A 21,940-nucleotide genomic window follows, 5' to 3' on the forward strand; every position below is an offset into this window, starting at 1 on the left:
CAGGTGCAGAGGGCAGAGGGTCCTGCAGGCCCCACAGGCCTTCGGAAGTGGGGAGGGGGAGCTCAGGGAGAGCTTTGAGCAGAGCAGCAATATGATCTCCTTCATGTTTCGAAAGGGCTGCTGAGAGAGGCCGGGCCTCGGGGAGAGTCTCTGAAGATGATCTAAGAGGTCAGAAAGGGTTAGAAGGGACAATCTGTGCAAAAGCCCAGAGGTAAGAGAGTGGGTGACACCAATAACTAGGACAGCACAGCTGAGACAGGAGGCTGTGCCATCTGGGCAAGGGGCTGAAAACACAGGCAACGATGTCACCCAACCAGGACCATCTCCAGGCCATTTCTCTTCAGAGTCAAGAGTACGCTGTGGCCATGTGGCACTACAGGATCGTATCATCTTTTTCCTTTCCATGACAGTGTAGCTTAAAGTCGCCTAAGTTTGGAGAATGCAGCCCAAAGGTCTGCGAGTGGGAACGGAATGAACAATTCCCAGTGCTTCAGAGTTTAGACAAACCGGATCAAAAGTCCATACTTGTGTTATTTATGCCAGAAGCAGATCTCAGAATCCAAACAAAACCAAGAGAACTTCTAAGAGTAGAGATTTCCCTAATAGCAGACATTTCCCCAAAACAAGACCCTCCACATGAAGGCCAAACCAGAGGAGGAAGGAGAAACAGGAACTCGTATCTAAGTCACTCACCAAATAAGACATCTCCCCAATCCAGAAATGGTTTCTCTATCGCAAAAGTGAAATTATGTGTCAAGGTTGAAAGTTGGCAGCACCAAGCCAGAGAAAGTCCCAGGATGGTCCCTGGGATCAATGGCCCAGATAGTTCCTCGGACTCATCCATAGGCTCTCAATACCAGTAGGGGTCCGCGAGCCACTGGCAAAAGGCCCATCTGGACTACGCTCCTGGCTGGCTTGCCAAATTGTCACCGAACCTGGCCCTTTTCACCCACCATGCAGTATGCAAATCACTGAACGATGAGTTTTGCCAAAGAGAAAGAGCTTTTGCACAATGTGGCCATGCTTGACAAGGGGAGACGGGAGCAAGTCTCAACCCACCTCCGGGAGGATAGAGTTCAAGGATATTATGGGTTGAAGCATGGGGACAGGAGCTTGGAGGTGAAGAAGTTTAAGTTTAGAGGCTTTAATCAGGCAAAGTGGGTTTATTTTGGTTTCCCATCAGTTGTAGCAATTCCTCTGTCAGTAGCCTTCTAGCTAATGCTTTACCACTCCCCTAGCTCAGCATCTCTGCAGAGTGGCTGGGGTTTATAATGTGTTATTCTCTATCTTCTCCCAAAAATGAATTTGAAAGACAGAGAATGTTACAAACTAAGGGGAACCGAGATTAGGTAGAAAAGTTTTTCTATGCCAAGTTCCTTGGGTCCCAGGTTAGAATGTGATGGACTCTGTCCCTCTGTCCTGGTTCTTCACAGGAGGCAATGGTCAGGGTGAAGAAAACAGGTTAAGGAGCCAAGAGTCTGGGCTTGAATAGCAGGCCCACCCTCCTCAGTAACGTGGGTCAACTAAGCTTCTCATGGTTTAAATTTCTGATCTTTACAATGAACATAATGACACCCCCAATCCCTTAGGGTTGGTGCGAGGATTAAATTAGATAACCCACATGAAGTACTCAAAACAGTGTTTAGCACACTGTAGATGCTCATTAAATGAAAGTGATCACCAGTGGAATGTCATTATCATTATTCCCATTAATGACAGCAATGGTGGGGTGAGGATGCTCACAGATGTCTCTGGTCTCGGATGCATCCAGCGTCTGTGAGCGCGTGGAAGCCTGGCAGACACCGGTCACATCTGTCTCCTGTCACACCTGGCTTACAGCTGCATCGTCCAGAATTGTCACATCGAGCACTGAGAGAACCTGCAACCCACCAGGTGGGGGAAAAGGGAAGATGAAAAGAAAGTATTTAACTTACAAGGCATTAGGAAGCAACTGCCCACCTGTGGGAGCTCAAGACACCTAGTAATATCCAGCACCTGCTGCCTTGAACAATTATTTCAAATCATCTGAGCATTCTTCCACCCAGTAGAGATGGTTTTGACAGCTGATGGTTCTGTTATCTTCATGAACAGAAATGAAATTGCTCATAAAGTCATTTTTATTTACACATCTACACTGATTTGGCATTAGGGAGCATCAGCCTACGGCTTTTCTAAAGCATTCCATCAAGTCATTGAGATCTCAAGAAAGAAAATCTGTGACTGAGCACATCCACCTCTTAGGAGTGAGCTCATAGCAGAGACCGAGTGATATTCCCCCTTATCTCTAACAGATGAAAACCACCTTTCAGGAATCAGTGTTTGTATGGCATGGCCTCTTAAAATTTCTTATGTGCAGGAGGCATAGATTGGTCTCATTCATTCCCCTGTACCTCCCCTTCCCCTCCCCTTCTCCTCCACATTCCCTTTCTCTGTTCTACTGGTCTCACTTCTATTTTCATGGGGTCTCTTTTTCCTTGTTTCTCTCTAGCTTCTGCATATGAGAGAAACATATGACCCCGGACCTATCTCACTTAGCACGATGTTCTCCAAAACCATCCATTTGCCTGCAAATGGTGTAGTTTTGTTTTCTTTATGGCTGAGTAAAACTATCCCATGTATATATACCACATTTTCTTTACCTATTTTCATCTGTTGACGGACACCTAGGCTAGCTCCATAACTGGGCTATTGTGAATTGTGCTGCTATAAACATACGGATGCGTGCATCACTGTAAATGCTAATTTTATTTCTTTAGGAAAAACGCCAAGGAGCCCATTCCTAGTCTTTTGAGGAATCCCTACAAATCTCCACAGAGGTTACGCTAATTTACAATCCTACCAACAGGGTATAAGTGTTCTTTTTTTCCCCCTGCATCCTTATCAACATTTATTATTTTTTTGTGTTCTTAATGATTGTCATTCTAACTGGAGTGAAGTAAAAATCTCAGCGTAGTTTTGATTTTCATTTCCCTGGTTACTAAAGATGTTGAACATTCTTTTGTGTATTTGTTGGCTGGCATGTTTTTTTTTTTAATATTTATTTTTTAGTTGTAGTTGGACACAATCCCTTCATTTAATTTATTTATTTATTTAATGTGGTGCTGAGGATCGAACCCAGGGCCTCGCATGGGCTAAGTGAGCGCTCTACCGCTGAGCCACAACCCCAGCTCCTGGTATGCTTTTTAAGAGCACAAAAAGGTCCCTTTATCAAAAATATCTCCACCTGCCTGGAGAGGGGCCCCTCACCCTCACACCTTGCTGAACTGTGCAGGCCTGTTAATGCCTTAGAGTGTGGCTCTCACCCACTCAGTTTTTCAGGGACATGCTCTTAGTTGCAAATGCATCCTCTCAAATTGAGTGTTGATGAAAAATGAGAAGCTCTCGGGGTGAAAAAAAAAAGAAGAAGAAGAAGAACCACTGTGGAATGTCACCTCCTCTCACCGCCTACCTGCCTTTGTGCCCGCCCAGGCTAAGCCTCCATCTTCTCTCACTTGGGCCCCACCTCACTCGCCCCAGCCTCCATCCTCCCCTCCATCCTCCCCTCTCCATGCTCCAGTCTCCATATGGAAGCCAGCGCGTGCTCTTTTCAAAAGGTAACTGAGATCGTGTTTTATTGAAGTCCTCTGGCTTGGACCCCACTGGTAGCAGAATCCAATGCAAACCCCACGCCCTGGCCTGAGACCCTGCCTCCCTTCCCTCATCTCTTACCCTGGCTCACTAAACTCCTGCCGCCCAGCTCCCCTTCCTACTCCTGGAAGGCGCTGAACTGCTTTCTCAGCATGGCTGCACCTTCTGCTCCTTCTGGAATGCTCTTTCCCCAAACTTCCCCTCGTTGGCCCATTTGCAACACTCAGGTAAGATTGGATGTTACTTCCTGGAGAAATCTTCTCCGACTCCTGTATCTAAACTGCCTTCCCCCCCACCCCCCACCACCCCTGCTCTAGTCCTTGGCCTGGCTTTACTTTTCACCATCCCTGCTTAGGTTGCAGCCCAGCGCCCCACGCAAAGCAGGCACCTGGAAATCTGCAGGGTCAATGTGTGTATGTCAAAGAAGAGGGAGGGGCTTTTGTGACAGGAGTTGACCGAGAGCCAAAAGATGAGGTAGAAGGCTAGCTACTTTTATAATGTCCCTGCAGCAGGCAGAACCGTAGAATAATCCATATATTTCAAATAACTGTGATCATTAGCGTAGTAGCCATAATCCACAGAGACCAGAGAATATCAGCTAGTAGCTACATGTTTGTTAGTGAATTTGTTAGTTATCTTTCTGTGAATTTTTAACCCACTAGTAGATTGAATTCAAATCAATAAATGCATTGGCTCTGTGCCTATATAAAGGCTTTTATGAGGCATGTGAAACACGAAAGAAATTAGTCACCTTCACAGTGAGAGTCTGTGAACAGCTCCATGTCACCTTTGCAAGGCTTGAAGGAGCACTCTGTGATAAGCGTGTAAGCGACATTTTTTGAACACAAGAGAGATATTGAGTTAGACACCTTCTCTATGCTAGCCCATACTACCTAGTAGTGGATTAAAAGTTTTCAGCTGGATGACAGATCAACTTTTGGTGAATAAGGAGCTCTCAGAGGTGCAGGCAGGTAGTGACAAGAGCCGTCCTGCCGTTGAGACCCTCTGGAGCAATCTGCTGATGGCTTGGAAAGGGCAAGACCGGCCTGCATCCACCTGTACCATGATGGCCTGGATGGAGAGCCACAGCGGGGGGTGGGGGGATGTGGCAAGAGCCATAGTGGACACAGAATGAACAGGTGTGGGCAGCTGTGGGGTCATGGATGCTGAGGAAGAAGAGACCATCTGGATGACACCCTGGTCCCACAGTTCATAGCTCTCGGGACTGTGATCTATTTACCCAGCTGAGAAGGCCAAAGGACAGCAAGACCTTGGGATGAATCCTAAAGTGAAGGCAGTGAGTTGAGCTTCAGACATTCAAGCTGGCCTTTCCAGTGGCGTATCCAGGAGGAAGTGCTCATCTGCAGCACCAGAAAGGGGCTGGCGACGAAGGTGTAGGAGCTCTCAGCTCACAGGCTGACTAAGCCCCAGTAAGCATGAGATCACTCTGGGGGTGCCCAGAGAGAGGAGGGGAAAGCTGTGAACAGAATGGGAACCCCACTGATTAAGGGTGAGGATGTTCAGAGAGGAGAAAGTCTCAGGACAGAGTCAAACCAAGCAGAGGAACCGAGGGATGGGAGGTCTGGGAATCAAGAGAGGAGAATGAGTGTTCTCAGAGCTGAAGGCAACAGGCTGCTGGGTTTGGGTTTGGAGACCACCACACTCACAGCTCTATAAGTGGTCAGCAAAGGAAGCTAGGAAGGAAAATTCCTTTTAAGTTATGCTGTCATTAGTAACATTAGATTTTTTTAAAAAGTCTCTCTGTAATGAGATCGGTTGTTTTAACATAAATGCATGTTGACTGGGGAACCCAGAAACACATTTTTTATACCTTTATTTTATTTATTTATTTTTATGTGGTGCTGAGGATCGAACCCAGGGCCTCGCACGTGCGAGGCGAGCGCTCTACCCGAGCCATAACCTCAGCCCCAGAAACACATTTTTTTTTTCCATTCAAATTAATGATAATTATACTTTCAACTTCAGAATATTCTCTCTGCAGTAGTTATTTAGAAGTGAATTATAAATTATAAGAATAATAAGAAGAACCTTATAGGGTAGAAAATATCATACTTGGCTTTGGGTTTGGCCCAAATAGTCCCAGATGGTATTCTACAAAGCATTCTTCTGAGAAGTATTAACTATGTCCAGGAAAGTAAGTATTCTGTGGTCAAGGGTTTAAGAAATGGTGTAAGCTAAATCTTTCAGAGATTGATAACACAATCATACATTCAGTAGGCAAAAAAGCTTGCTCAACATTTTGTGTTTTTTCTTTCAGTGCTGGGGTTGGAACCCAGGGCTTGCACACACTGGACAAGCACTCTACCCCTGAGCTGCTCCCTAGCCCTTGTTTAACTTTTTTAAAAAATTTATTTATCTACTCTAATTTGTTATACATGATAGCAGAATGCATTTCAATTCACAGTACACATATACAGCACAATTTTTCATTTCTCTGGTTGTACACAAAGTAGAGTCACACCGTTAGTGTCTTCATACATGTATTTAGGGTAATGATGTCCATCTCATTCCACTGCCTTTCCTACCCCCATGCCCTCTCCCTTCTCCTCCCTCCCCTTTGCCCTATCCAAAATTCCTCCATTCCTCCCATTCTGCCCCCACCCCCATTGTTTATCTTTTAATGCCAATGTTTCTGAACATTATTGGACATCCTAAGGCAATACCTATTATTATCCTAAGGGTCACAGTGTTCTGTGGGACACTGTCTAGAGAGTACTGCTAGAGGAAGCTGGGGAACCAGAAAACAGTCCAGGTGTTAAAGACCAATAGCTCTCAAGTCAAATGCCAGCTCTGGCTCTCACTAGCTGTGTGTCCTTGGGCAAGTTGCTTCCCTACTTCTTTTAAATGATGATGACAACAGATACCTTCTAGGGCTGTTGGGAAACTGTGAGCTAATATATATAAAGTGCCTAATTCAGAGTCACACATATAGTAGGTGTTCAAAAAAATGTAGTTTATCATGCTCTAAGAGACTAGTCTATTACCTACATTATACTGTCATTTACCCCGGAGGCCCCCTTCAAGCCTTCAAAGTTGACATGTTAACTTTCTGTGAACATGACTAACTTATTTCATGACACAAAATTTCCAGAATAATAATGCTGGATTTTCAAAGTGTCTCACAAAAATAAAAACATATGCCCCAACTCTTAGATTATAAGCTAGTCTTAGGGATTATAAACAATTGGCTTTAAAGAACAAATTAAGAAGATCTTCCTGTTTCCATAAGCAATAATTGAATCAATGCACACTTTCAGGGCTTATGTAGATAGAGTCCACATGAGGACTTCAGAAGGTGTTAAAAATTATTATTATTTAAAATTTAATCCAAGAGTTTATTTCCTTTTGAGAACACTTGAAAATACATATGTAAGCAGGTGCCATGATGCACTACTGTAATTCCAGCAGCTTGGGAGGCTGAGGCAGAAGGATCGTGAGTTCAAAGCCAGCCTCAACAATTTAGCAAGGCCCTAAGCAATTCAGTGAGACCTTGTCTCTAAAAATAAAATATAAAAAATGGCTGGGGATGTAGCTTAGTAGTTAAGTGCCTCTGGGTTCAATCTCCAGTACCCACCCCCACCCCCCCGCAAATACATATACATGTGTACACTTACATTTAAAGACATGTTTTAAACAATAGTTCAAATATTATGATATGAATAATCCCTCAATCAGATTCATAGATATATAAGTGATAATAAAACTAAGAGAATAAGTCCATATCAATGATGTCCACACAGACCTCAAGAATTTAGGTGTCATGGGAGATAAAAATATACATTCACATAGGGTTTCAATATGTGGTAATGAGTTGAAGACACTCATTCCTGTTGCTGAGCCCATAACACCATTACCTAAGAAAAAAGCCTCACTTTGGAGCATATGAGAAATTGACGTGAAATCCAAAATCTGCAACCACCTTGGGGATTAGTGGAGCTGTGGGTTTTGTTTGCCACATATGGAATGAGCGGCTTCTTTTGCATTTGAAACTGACTGTACAACAAATTCCCTTGCCAGCTGTGACTTCAAAGGGGAAATGATCTCCAGCTGATTGTGAGACTGAGAAATCACACAGGGCATTATATTTGTGCCTCTGGTTTACTGAGCGGCACAGCTGAGGTGGAGCAGGAGTAGTAGGTGGCAGGAGCAGTCTCTGCTTGGGCCCGTTAGACCCTGAAGCTTCGGTCTTTATAACGGGGGAGGCAGGACGTGTTAAATCATAAGGGTTGTCAGGCTGTTATGGGAGCCAACAAAAGATACAGTATATGAAAATGCTCAGGAACAGTGTCAAGTATTAGTCAGATCTTAGAAAACAACGTCCATGATGTTTTCCCTGGACTCCTGCGGTCTCCCCTGGATGTCACCTTTTAACGCCCTTTTTTTTTTTATTTCCTAAATTTTTTTCTTTCGTGTGAAGGAAACAATAGGTAACTGTGTCCAGGACGAGGAGGTAGGTTAAACATTAGGTCTGGCTGTCACTTGCTAGGAGACTTTAGGCCACTGGTTGACTTTCTAGGTCAGTTTTCCCACTGTTGAAAAATATTTAAAAATATTCACTGCCAACTGGGAGATGTTAATAATAAGTAATAGGTTAACTGACAGTTTCAGACCAAATATGTGGCTTCTACAAGGCTTCTTTCATGCTGGAATGTAATTTTTTAAAAAGGCCAGCGTTCCAGGAGATTGGGACCTTGACCTCCATCTTAATTATACCAACTACAATCAACTCCCATTTGTTGTCAAACAAGCATCATTTTCTTTCTGCCAGATTCTGTGATGTATGACTTTTCTCAGATGAGGATACTGGAACAGGGAGAGGTTATTGAATGTGCCCCAGGTGATCCAGAGGTAGCAGTCGTGCCAAGATTTGAACTGGATCCAGGCTGCCTGGCTCCAAAATCCACCAGTATCCTGTAGGCTATGACTCTGATGTGAGCACACGTGGGTTTGAGCCCTGGCTCTGCCCCTTAGCTGTACAGGCTTCTTCCTCTCCCTCTCCAAGCCTTTCCTCATTGGTAAAATGGGGGAAAAATAGCACCGCCCCCTCTGGGATGTCATTGGTAATGACTGATTAGCACTGGATGAAAGGCACTAGTAAAGGGCCTGGCCCGGTCAGCACCTGCACACGGATAAGAGAATCACACAACACATCAGGTAAGAGCATCATCGCTGGCTCCACCGCTTGCTGCCAGGTGGTTCACACAGGGTCTGGGCGCTTGCCCTCCACGGGAAAAGATAGAGCCAGGCTCCCTGCTCCTGGGCAAGCAGAGGACTCCACACTGAGAAGGAGGAGATGGTGAACTCCTCCCCACCCTTCCTCTTCGCCAAGGTTCAGTCTCCTCTGAAATTATAACCTGTCTCAGACCTTCCAGGGCAGCCAGCTGAGTCTCTAATCGCACTCTTGCCGACCCCTCTGCTGGACTGAGCCAACCCCAGTGACTCTCAGAGAAGCTGCATGCTCTAAGTAGCTGTGGGCTCCTCCCAGAGGTTAAATAAATGCTCATTAAAGCAGAATACGTTTTCTTCATGAAGTTCTTTGATTCACAGGGAGAACTGCTAACTCCAAAAGATTCTGGATGCTGATTCTATACCACAAAGCTAAGCAAATCTGACCCAAATCACATGAGAATTGCAAACTGCATGAACTTGGGACTGACTCCTGGGGTATGGGCTATATCATCACGGGTCTCCCCAATTTTCTATATGACACATTCAACCAGCAACTCATTTGACTTCACCGACATCTGCCCACTTTTAGATTCTTTCAACTGCTGCTCTGAATTGGGTTTCCAGAAGGGACACCGCAAGTAAGCCACGCAGTACAGCTCTCCCCTTTAAGTGGATGAGTGTTTATCATGCTTTTAAACAATTTCTAGCAAAGAGAACTAAACCATGCCAAGAAAGAGGATAGAACAATAAGGCAACAACAACAACTAAAATACCTTAACTTATTCACAGAACTATCTGCCTCTCCTTGTTTATATTTACTAACTTGTTTTTACTGTCTGCTCAGGAGAAGCACAGCAGGGTGTGCCCACCTAGAGTTCTGCAACTAGAGCACTGGGGGGCGGCTNGGGGGGGGGGGGGGGGGGCAGTCACTTAAAAGAAAAGCAACGAGCTCTCCTATCAACCCGCCTCCCTGTTAGGAGCTTCCTGTTGGTTGTTCTATTTTCTCTTATAAACACCCCATGAAAGATTCTAATCTTCCTATTTGCTTGTCGTCTCTCTTGTGGTTACCACTTCATATTGCTAGCACGCGGCAAAGCACCAGAAACCCATCTTTTGGGTTCCTATTTTTCAAGAAGCTGGGCAAAGTGATAGTTATGGAGATGAGGGACCTTCGCTGCAAGCAAGCAAGCTTCCCTTGTCCCTGACAGCTTCACAGACTGTCATCTACCTGAAAAAGTTAATCATGGGACTCTCAGCACTAGAATTCAAGTCAACATTGTCCAAAGACACCAGCTGTTTCCACCAACCCCAACTCAAAAGAAACACATTTCCTCTCAGGTTGAAATTGCTCCAAACGCCAGTGTTTGCTGGATTCCCAGTTTTCTGGAAGCTGCACACCTCCCTCTTGGCCTGCTTGCTTTTCCCCTCCGCTTTCTTTTCCTCTTTCCCTCCCTCCTCTTCATCAATCCCTCCTTCCTCCTTCCCTCTCATGCCCCCTCTCCCTCTTTCTCCCCCCACCCTTCACCTACCTTTGGGGTTACAATTGCAGGGCAAACAGCGATCTCTGTCTCTGTGGCGGTAAAACCCTTCCTTGCACCTCTCACAGTAGACGCCATCAGTGTTGTCATTGCAGTTGAGGCAGCGGAATCCGTTGCCTGTCTGTCGGTGAAGCTCCTGATCGAAGATGCACTTCCTGGACTTCCCATTGCAATCGCAGACTAGGAAGAGTGGGGGAAAGGCATCAATAAGAAAAACCATCAGGAACATTCTTCCAGGTGTTTTTGCTAGTAGTAGTATAAATGATGCCGGGTACCACCGGTGGGTTTAAACTTCTCAATGCAGGAATGAAAGGCACCATCTGGGGACCATGAGGACTCTTGCTCCTCCTAAAGGAAGCAGCTCTGACACAGTGCTGGTGGGTTGCTGCCTGGGAGAATGTGAACTTGGGTCGCCAGAGTGTCCTATTCTTTAAGAGGAACCAAACATCTTAAATGATATGTTCTTATGCAAAAATTCATGATTTAAGATTTTACGACTTCAAAACACTCTGAAATTCCACACAGCAAGTCTACGTGCCGCAACCCCTCGCCGGCAAGGGAAAACACGACACAGGATTCTTCTTTCAGCAGTTTATTCAGGCCTTGATTCATGTATCATCTTCTAGTGACCCCCCACCGAGCGCCCAAGCACAGCCTAATAAAGCCTCCCGCATACCAATCCTAAGCTGCCACGGTGGACCTTTCTCATAGGGTGGGAAGGGATTGCGTGCCAATTCTCCATATTAGGAGTTGTTTATCACAGGCCACAGTGGAAGCCGGCGCCATCTTCTAATGGCGGCCACGGTCTAATTAGAACGGCTCACCACATCTACGGGTTGCAGAAGACTCAAGGCTGCCAGCTGCAGGCTCAGGCCCCACTGTCTAACAACTAGTGATGTTCTGTGTTCAAGATACATAGCACCTGTCGCTCCAGTGGCGGTCAAGGCTGGAGAGCCCATAAGACTGTTGGACAGGTACCTTTTCCGGTCCTCACTTGTGCCCTGAATGCCCCTCCCAAAGCCAAGCATTAAAGAGAACCACAGTCAATTAAGAAAGACATCCTCTATGGTGTCTAGGAAGCTCATCCTGAAAATGTTCCTAAGAGACTCAGGAATGACTAACATCTCCATGGGGGACCTCAACAGCCAATGAGATGACACATGACCCAGCACCTGGCATACAGTAGACACTCAAGATGTTTCAGTCATGGGGCTGGGGATGTGGCTCAAGCGGTAGTGCGCTTGCCTGGCATGCGTGCAGCCCGGGTTCGATCCTCAGCACCACATACAAACAAAGATGTTGTGTCCACCGAAAACTGAAAAATAAATATTAAAAATTCTCTCTCTCTCTCTCTCTCTCTCTCTCTCTCTCTTAAAAAAAAAAGCAGCTAACAATCTAAAAAAAAAAAGATGTTTCAGTCACGATTTACAAAGGAACGATGCTGGGCCTTGAGGTTGAGGGACGTGGGTGATACCAGGGCTGCTCTTCCCTTGGGAAAGCCACTTCAGCTTCCAAATCTTGTTTCTTCTACAAATGTAAACAGCACGTTATCTGCCTCCTTGGATTGTTTAGAGGATCCCCTGAGAAAAAAATCCCCAACACCTATGCCCACAGGATTCATCCCTCACTCACAGGAGCAGGTATCGCTTCCGAGGAGAAAAAGGCGGCTCAGAAGGCAGAGGAATGTGGCCCGGTGGAGAGCTGGGATTTGAGCCCCTCTCTGATGTCAAACCTACTTCCTTCCTCTGTGGGCCATGCAGCCTCAACAAAAGCCTGTTTCTAGAGTGCCCAGGGCCAGGACTTATCTAGAGTGCTGACCAGAAAGTCAACAAATGGGCCCACATGTGCTGAGCAGCTGCTCTGGGCAGGGCCTGAGGGAACCAACAAAGACGATGAAGTGAGTCTAATGGACTTCCTAAGTGCTGCCTCTCAGTAGTTTCTAGAACTTTCTTCTGCTGCTTTAAAGGCCATCTCATCCACAGGAAGTCAATGACATCTACCCAGAGTCCACTGTGTTTCTAGGGCTTCACGTTCATCAGCTCAATAATTCTCACCGTAACATTTTAATGTAGGTTTATTATCTTCACTTAACAAATGAGAAAACGAATACTTAGAGAGGGTAGTTGTCTTGCCTAACGACACCCAGCTAAAAAGCAAAGGTATAATTTGCTCCCAGGTCTGACTCCAAAGCCCTCGCGCCTCTCCATTTTATCTTATTCTCATGACCCTGATTTAGCACTGCATGTAGGCACTCTTACAAATCAAACAGAGGCTCCTGCCGCCTCCCCTGGAATCTGTCCTAGTCTGGTAAAATGACCTGTCCTTCCCTTGGTACCACTGGGGCTACAAGTCACTTTTATAGTGTCTCACACGTATCTCTTTCCCTGGATTTTCACCACGTGTTCTTTTCTTCTCTAGAAAACACACACACACACACACACACACTCACACACCTACTTTCTTTCCATTCATTTATTTATTCAACAGATACAATTGTCAGATAACGTTTGACAAGGTCCTGTATCAGTCAAGCCTTTGAGTATCCGAGGACGACCGTGGAAAATCCTTAGTTTTCTCCTCTTCAGGTTAACCTGGAGACCTATCACCTCTGGTCTCTCAGCCATTGCCTGTGTCAGGATTTCTAGGTTCTTCTTGACTATCTTCTTAGCAACAAACCCTAATTTTCGACATCCTTGTTAGCATGATGAGGGTTTACTGGAGTACTTTAGTGTGGTTTGAACAGCTCACTCAGCTGGTAACGGGACTAGATATTTTCATTCCAAGGATGGAGACTAACATTTCATTAAACTCACAGCCTGTTCAACTTGCACTCAATTTAAACTCCCAGGGCCTTTTCGCGGACCTGGTGCCAAGCTGAATCTTTCCCAACAAATGCTGTGAAACTGATTTTTTGGACTCCAACAGATGCGCCATGCAGCTGTCATATGCTATGAAATTTCTACCAAGGATATGGTTGTTCCCATCACAAGAGCTAAATGCGCCCGCCAGAGATCCTTGAAAGGTTCTTCAGCTCAATCATCCAGTGAGCCAATGCCCTCCCTGTTCTGCATGCCTGTTGGGAACAAGCTCAAAATAAGTGCAAAAACAATTCTTTCTTCTTTCTTCTTTTTTTGGTGGTGGTGGTACTGGGGATCAAACCCAGGGCCTCAACTATGGTGCATGCTGGGCAAGTGCTCTATCACTGAGCTATACCCTAGCCCTTTTATTTTATTTTGAGATAGAGTCTCACTAAGTTGCTGAGGCTGGCCTCAATTGTGATCCTCCTGCCTCAGCCTCGCAAGTAGCTGGGATTACAGGCATGTACCACCTGCCTTGATGCTAAGTACAAACTTTGCATTGAGCCTTTCTAATTCAGGACATGCTTTTTGCTAGTAATATTTAACTTTAAAGATAGCTCATGATACATTTATCAGGGCAATATTTTAAAAATAGACAAACTTGTTATAATTTTTTTCTTACCACTTTCCTCCCCTTCTGTTCTTTCTCCTCTAAAGCTCAACTTTGGGGGGAAAAGGGGAGGCAGGGGTGTTTTCTTTTAGATTCTCAGCCCTCAAGGGGGGTACACTATGTTCCAGCAAGGGAGGCCCTTAGCCAGCATCTCCAGTCCAGAACTTGCCCCCAAAGTTACAAATCTATTGCCAAATTATCCTTCTCTCCAAATGGGTTTCCCTTAAGCCAAGGACTATGCCACTGGATGAGGGCACCTAGGGGTCTCGTGTCCGGGACTGGACTGGCCTTGGGATCTGCATGTGATACTCCCTCACCTCACCGTGCCTGCAGGACTTTGAGGTTACCAAGAGACGCTGGGCTCAGATGCTAGTTACCAAGCTGAATCTAGCTCAATATCGAGTCTTCCACATTCACCCTCCAAAGAGCGAGGGCGAAGTTAGTTCATCCCGTGCTCCTTTTGCACAGAACGATTCTTTTCTTCATTGATGGGTATTTGAAACATGGTCTCTTTCAAATCGTCTCCCAGATTTAGCCTAATTTCCCTAATCCAACTATTATTAATTTTCATTACTGCAAAAGCCCAACTATGACATTTTAAATTCTAGAATATTCCTGCACATAAAAGGGCTTTAATGAAATGAACATAACATGGCTTGTGTGTGGTCTTTTTTATTCTAGGACCAATTCCTGCCCATCTGCTACTGTGAGCTCGTCGATTGCCCAGGACATTGCCCTGCGAGGAAGGAGGCCGCAGGGAGCAGGGGAGACGGTGTGAAAGGGGAGACCAAGCCACACAGCACCAGCTTCCACTGTGGTCAGTGTCCATGTATGTCCCTTAAGGATGAGGGAAATCTGGCTCTGTGTGTGAAAATCTACTGATTTCTAAATGTTGGCCAAAATTTCCTTTTCCATTTTCTTCTTGAAACAAAGGTGTGTCCAAGGGCAAATCTCTGTATTTGATTCTGCACTTCTAACAGGCAGAAAAGTCAGGAAAATAAAGCCCTGGGTACCACACAGTGCCTGTTCCATAGTAGCTATTTAGTTTTTTATTATTATTAACATTCTTTTTAACTCCAGGAAACCTATACATGATTCTACTAATTAAAGGACTCCAAATCTCCACATAACTGGAGATTTAAAATGCCAACACAGACTTTTAGCAGTCATCTCCCTTCCTCAAGGGCTCTTCTTCTTCATGGAATCCCAGCTCAGAAAACAACCTTTTTTTAGTAATTTATAATTTGTTTAGATTAATAAACAAATTAATCCCATTAATCCACATTCAATCCCATGATACGTTCTAAAACAAGAGGAAATTCTACCAGTATTTTTATTATTCTTTCCTTCTCTTATGTTTAGACTTGTTCAGTTTTACATCTAGAATGTTGGGGGGGGGTTTGTTTTTTGTTTTTTCATTTTTATTTTCTTGCTTCCAAATTTTGGGCCAGCTGTGCATTTCATAAATATCTTGTCCAGTTTTCATCAGGGATCCTTGACACAAATGGAAGTAATGGAAGTACAAGGGTGTCTTGGACATTCCCCAGGTCAGCTGTGAGCCATTAACCAACATAGTAGAAGCTTGGTATGCATTTGTTGAGCAGCTATTATGTGCCAGCCCTGTTCTAGACACTGCAGCAAACAAAACCAGTAGATGTCCCAGCCCTTGTGAAATTTACATGAGATTTGGGGAGTGAATAAATAAGATAAATAAGGAATATATAGAGACAATATTAGGATATTGATATTTGTTAAGGAAAAAATGCATGAAACAGCATTCAGCAAAGTTAGGTACGTAAGATGGGTGGGAGAACTGAAAGAGCTATATGCTGGATTACTACATTATTTCCGTGCTGCTACTAGTCTGGTTTATGATCTTTGTCCACTTATTTATTGAGCACACTGATTTTCTATTAATTGTCATGAACTTAAAACTATAAACTATTTGCTTATCATTTTGTTGCAGATTTTTTCTTCCCCCCTCTGATAAATTCTTTTCAAAGTACTCCATGGATATATTTTTGTTTCATTGATTCTCACTCCTTTCCCCTTTCCTTCATCTGTCCTTAGTCAACAAGATGTACACTTATTTCATTCATTTAATAAATATCACCTTATCTAACAGGGAGGCTATACAGGGTGCTTGGACCCTCAGATTTCATGAGCCAGAAGACTTCAAAAAAGGGTTTTCTGGTGTTTAATTTTGCCAAAGAAGTTATTAAACAGACATATTTATTTGGTGTTGTCAAACACTGAGTGCATTATCCATGTTTGTCTATTATTTCCCCACGAGCCAGCCTGGATCCAGGACCTGGCATTAGATCTAATTCCCATATCACCATACCAGAAAATAAAGAAATAAATCAGACTTGAACCCGGAACAGGCCCAAGCCTTCACTAGGTCGAGAAATCAAAATAGGCAGGGTTCCCTGCTCCTTTCACTGAACTCTGGGCATCACTGAACTGGTCCTCACTGTCACTCTTCTCTGACAATTGATTTATCCCACACTCTTCCCAAACCTCTCATCTTTTGCTCTCTCTGTCCCTCATTCCAACTCCCCCAAATCCTTAACTGTCGGCCAGGTTCTTCCCACAGCTGAAGGAATGCAATTCATCAAGTTCACTTCAAGCCCCACATAAACACTGCTGAAATGCAGTCATTTTATGCAGATTTTTGCATATTTCTGTAAGTCTCACAAAGGGTGGGTGGTAATTGTGTCTGGCTGTGTGGTGTGCTGCTTCGCGGCTTCGCTGGCACTTAAGTATTTATTATAATAATAACTATAATAGCACAGGGTTGCTGACCCACAAGGTGCTTCTTAGGAAAGACCGAGAGGCAGCCAGACGCAGGCTGATCCGCCCACTGCCACCCACACTCTCCGGGAGACTCAGATCAAAGGAGCTGGGATCCCTCTGTAAACAAAGAAGCCCTGCATGCAGAATCCCTCGGGCTCCCACCCCTCACTGAACACACGACTCCAACAGGTTGGGACAGGAAGCAAAGGGGCAAAGGCTGTTTCCAAGCTGTAGACTTTGGAGAATGAAAGGAAACAGAAAATGTTTCCTAGGGTTGGACTTGGGCGAGCCTTGGAGGGGGACTGCCACCAATGGTAACCGTTCATTGAGAACTCGTTTTAAATTTCCCATCAGAAATATTGCCCTTTCCAGGCAAGGAATTACCAGAAATTGTAATGAACTGGCATAAATACAATCATCTGTATCCAGCAGGTCCTCTTTCTATTGTTCCGAACTTAAAAACATGCCGGTTTCATCCAAGGTGATCTAATTCCCATGTCTGTACGATTTGTGAAATCGTACTTTTGAGAGCTTTCACAATAATAACAAAATTAAAAATCCTAAGTCTTTGCAAAACCTGAAGGTGTGGCCTATACCACACAAACTTACTTCTGGCCTCTTCCTTTCTCTAGTTCTCTGGGCTCCAACACATAGACCCCAGGAGGCACCAGCTCTTGGCCACCACCTGTGGCCTTCAGGCTTGCCTTTGCCTGGGGCACTCCCTGCTCCAGCTCTCCCCAAATCCATTTTCCACACAGCAACCAGAATGTTCCTTTTAAGACTGTGCATTTCCCTTGGATAACCTTCCAACAGCTCCTCCCTTCTCTGCATGCTTGGGGCACGCTAACCTTGCCTCTGTCGTAGCATCTACCACTTTCTGTCCTGGATCATACATATTTTATGTTTATTACTTAGTTCCTCCTAGCATCTCTCACTTTTGCACTCCAATGGTACCAATACAGAGCTTTACCGTGGTTGTGGGAGGGATGCATTCATGAAGGGGTAGAGAAAAGAAGGGAGAAACCCAGCAAAGGAAGGAAGGAATGGAGGGAGAAATGCAGGCAGCCAGACTCTAGGAATGGCCAAACGAGAACCTGAACGCCATGAAATTGTCCATTTCCCCAACACAACTTCCCAACAAATTTCCCCAGTGCAATTCACAAGGATTTTTGTTGTTTACTATGTAGCATTCAGTGTTAAAAAAAAAAAAAAGCAATATTTCAGAAAAGAAGAAGAAGGAGGAGGAGGAGGAGGAGGAGGAGGAGGCGGAGGAGAAAGGAAAAAACCCATGGTGAGATGGAAACAGAAAGAACCGCGAAGGGAACTGGTATTTTCAATTAAAAGGAGTGCCTGGGACTTTCTGCTCACAGCACGTGAATGGTCTCTGCCCAGGAAGTGCCCTTCTGCAGTCTGAGCCTGGGGCTGCATGCTCTCTGCCCCCACCTGGAAGGAGCCTGAGATCAGCGGGCAGCCACCGGGCAGGTAACAGGTAGCTTGCTTGGCTGCTTTGGGGCTGTGTCAGGAGCTAGGAATTTGGGTGTCGTGTTGGAACCTGACAGTGTGTGCCAGCTGTGATTACGTCGAGTTCTGTGGCTCTCGCTGCCATTTCAGGTGCTTAGTGCATGAATATCGATTCAGCGAAACAGCCGTGCCATTTAGGTATAAGTGACCTGTAATCTGTGAACGAATCCAAGTAGGAACCACTTAAAGGTGACATTCAATTCCCTTCCTTGGCCTGGGGTTGTGGCTCAGCGGTAGAGCACTCATGTAGCCTGTGTGAGGCCCTGGGTTCTATCCTCAGCACCACATAAAAATAATAAAATAAAGGTATTGTGTCCATCTACAACCAAAAAAATAAATATTAAAAAAAAAACTTCCTTTATTTAGAGGAAAGGCGTGTGCCTGTGTTCCCTGAGACATCAAAGCTTTCCCTTGGATACAGTGACAACTCACTCTAGGTTTCCTCTGGCTTCTGACCTCTCCATGGAGACCTGTTGGCTCCTTTCTTCCTCTAGCTCTAGGTGTTGGTGCTCCTCAAGTCCCTACCCAGAACCCTGGTGACTCCTCACCCTATCCTCCCTCCTTGGCCGATCCCATCCAAGGTAAGGGTTTCAATAGCCTGAAGGGTTTGACTCCCCAAGATGCTTCCATCGACTGCTTCAACTGGTTAGCTCAGAGCTCTTTAAACGAACAGGTTTAAAACCAAATCCAAGATTGTCATGCTTCAGGTTGAAAGCTGGAGGCTGTCTACACAGGTCCCCCACCTTTCTCACCTGCTTTACTGAATCTTATTGCTATAACCTACTAAAGTCTCAAATCCTAGTCTGCTGTGTTGGTCGGCTTTTCATCACAGTGACAAACACTGGAGAAAAGCACCTTCAAGGAGGAAGGCTTTATTTTGGCCTTGGTTTCAGAGGCTACAGTCCATGGCTGGCTGGCTCCATTGCTTTGAGTCTGAGGTGAGGCAGAACACTATGGCCAAAGGGCATGGTGGAGAGAACTGTTTACCTCATGGCAGCCAGGAGGCTGACTGAGACAGAGAGAGAGAGAGAGAGAGGCCAGCAACAAGATACACTCCCACAGGGCACGCCTCCCAGTGACCTACTTCCTCCAACCACGCCCCACCTGCCGACAGTTTCCCCCTCCTCTCAGTAGTCCTTGAATCTATGGAGTGGATTAGTCCATGGATGAGGTTAGAGCCCTTCCTTATCCTTCAATCACTTACTTTCCAAAAACCCCACCTCTGGACATTGCTAAACTGGGGAACCAACTGTTCAACGCATGAGATTTGGGGGGACATTCCAAAGCCAAACCCTAACCTCCGTCTCACTACGGCCATTCTAAGCCAAACCCTGATCACCTCTAGACTGCTATGGCTTCCTAGTGGAAATTACTGCAGCTTCTCTCGCCTGCCCCCACTCCACAGCCAGAAAAGCTTTTCAAAATACACATTTTCAAAACCTCTCTGCTTCGAGCTCCAAGATACCTGTCCTTTCCTTTCAGGTTAAACACAGAATTCCTTAGCATTGCCTCCATGACTACCATGGTTTTATGCCACCCATTTTTTTCCAGCCTAATTTTGTGTAACACTCCGAACAGGGACATGGACTTCACCGCTCTCTCACTCATTCACTTGTACTTCATTTTATGTCCTTACTTCCTCTGCATCTTAAAATTCTTGATTTGTAAAAGAAAATCATAATGGTGGGGAGAGGTAACTTGGAGCTAAAAACTCAACTAGCTTACCCTTTTGTTTGTTAAGGAGTTACACAAAACTAACTGAACTGAACTATGGGACACTACCCCCTATTTCGGAGTCAAAGGACTGGTCTGTAGACTGATCACCCTTTTATACTTAAATACAGTAACGAGTACTTCCATGAAGTCAGCTCTACTGAGGTCCTTCAATAAGAAGTCCAGATTATAGCTCAAAATGGTGAATGGAATTTAAGTTGAAAATAGGGTTTTTTTTTTTTTTTTTTTTTTGTGGTACTGGGGATTGCACCAGGGGCACTCTGCCGCTGAATTATATCCCTAGACCTTTTTAATTTGAGACAGAGTCTCACTAAATTGCCCAGGTTAGCCTCAAACTTGGGATCCTTTTACTTTAGCATTCAGAGTCTCTGGATTACAGGCATGCACCACCACACCCAGTTTATCCTAACATTTTAAAAATTAGTTTTACAAATATTTGAATTGCACAGTACTTATGATTAAAGAAAGATACACCTGCTATCTATCAGTTTGGCATCAAAGGCACAGCAAGCTATGATCTTATTTGTAAAAACCAGTCTTCGAACCTGAGCTACACAAGATGAAAAAATATTTTTAATATTATACTTACATGTGATCATGAAAATGTTTATATGTATTTTCTAGTTTGAAAACATCTTGCATGGAATGTTTCTTTCTAAATTTAGTGTATTTCTCAGTTTGAGTGAATACTTCAAAACAAAAGCTGAATATTTTGTCACTAAACCAAACTTCATTTGGTCTTGAACTTTATGGTTTAGTGGGTGAATACGTACTTCCAGTTTTATCTTTTTAAAGAGCACCACAATGTGTTTTCTAGTTAGGAGAGGGTATTTCCCTCGCTAAGGGACCTTTAATGCAATCCTCTCTCTCACGTTTTGGCAGCCAACACAGCCAGAACCCCAGGTACCTACTTTGCCTGATCCATTTGCTTCCAGGGACATGTACTGTCCCCCCAGTGTAAGTGGGGCTGCAGCCTGATGCACAGTGAGGAGCAAAATGACAGCTTGGCTCTGATCACATGGGCAGCTCTGGGTGATGGAACATGGGTAAATCTTTTCAACTCTAAATCATCTAAGTCATCAAAAGTCTATGAAACTGAGATCACCACATTTTCCTTTTGAATGGTTATGAACTAAAAGGAGGCGCCTATGATCAGCCAAGGGTTCATAATACATTATGTCACAAGCCAGACTTGCAAACTCGCATGTGCAGTGACTCAGCCCGGGGAGGACTGCGCCAGAAGACCACACCTGGAGATGTTTCCCCTAACACTGGGACACCAGCGCCCAGGTGAACTGTGTGGAAAGGAAAGAAAGTTCCAGTAAACAGGGGAATTAGGGGCAACAAAAGAACGTCATGAGGATGAAGGCAGAATCCGAGGGCTCAGTCTGAGTGGGTTCAGAGGTAAAGAGAAGTGAGGATTAGGGCCCAGGGGATACACCTGGCACCTTTAAAGGCCCCCGACAAGACGGTTGGCATCAGCTACAGAGCTATATGAAAATATTCATCCTCCAACATGGCACCCCACGCCCCTTTGATCACAGAAATAGAGATTTCTCTATTTCTATGAAGTTATCTATCAAAAAAAAAAGTCATTCCAATATAGAAAGACTGTTTGACTGTTATAAAGCATTTGGGCCTTTCCTACCCAGCCTAGAAAGAGGTCACATATGCCCCTTTAGGAAGCAGCTGAAATAAAGGAAATTATAGAGGCCCATACAGCAAGAGGTGACACCTGAAGCAAATGGGACTAAAAGGAGGGAAATCACATTTTGGGAGTCTGAATAAAGAAATTTTTTTTAAAAAATCTGATTTATATGGAAAAAAATTGGAGATAATTGAACTATACATTAAATGTGATTTTTCAACCATTTAAATTTGTGTTCTGTTAGTTCCTTTAAAAAAAAGTTATCTAATGAACAAATATTTCTCTTTAAACCTTTCATTAGTTTTGTGAATAATAGTTTTCATACAAGGAAGTTAGCCGTGGATTTTTTTTTTTTTTTTTTTTTTTGGTACCAGGGATTGAACTCAGGAACATAACCTCTGAGCCACATCCCCAGCCC

At 44.6% G+C, this 21,940-nt stretch overlaps 1 protein-coding gene across 3 annotated transcripts in view; it reads right to left on the reverse strand.

The window, feature by feature from the left end:
* Positions 1-21,940, reverse strand: part of Lamc2 (laminin subunit gamma 2) — a 65,969-nt gene that overhangs the window by 30,152 nt on the left and 13,877 nt on the right. For all 3 annotated transcript variants that reach the window (XR_007349971.1, XM_048809864.1, XM_015491716.2), the window contains 2 exons: positions 10,347-10,535; positions 1,744-1,879 (listed from right to left, as the gene is read on the reverse strand). Coding sequence is in view for 2 of the 3 variants with exons in the window: in XM_048809864.1 (XP_048665821.1) it covers positions 1,744-1,879; positions 10,347-10,535 (325 nt within the window). In the remaining variant the exon portion in view is untranslated. The remainder of the gene's footprint in view (positions 1-1,743; positions 1,880-10,346; positions 10,536-21,940) is intronic.

Source organism: Marmota marmota, unplaced genomic scaffold (assembly GCF_001458135.2).
Source record: "Marmota marmota marmota unplaced genomic scaffold, marMar, whole genome shotgun sequence".
Classification (NCBI taxonomy): domain Eukaryota; kingdom Metazoa; phylum Chordata; class Mammalia; order Rodentia; family Sciuridae; genus Marmota; species Marmota marmota.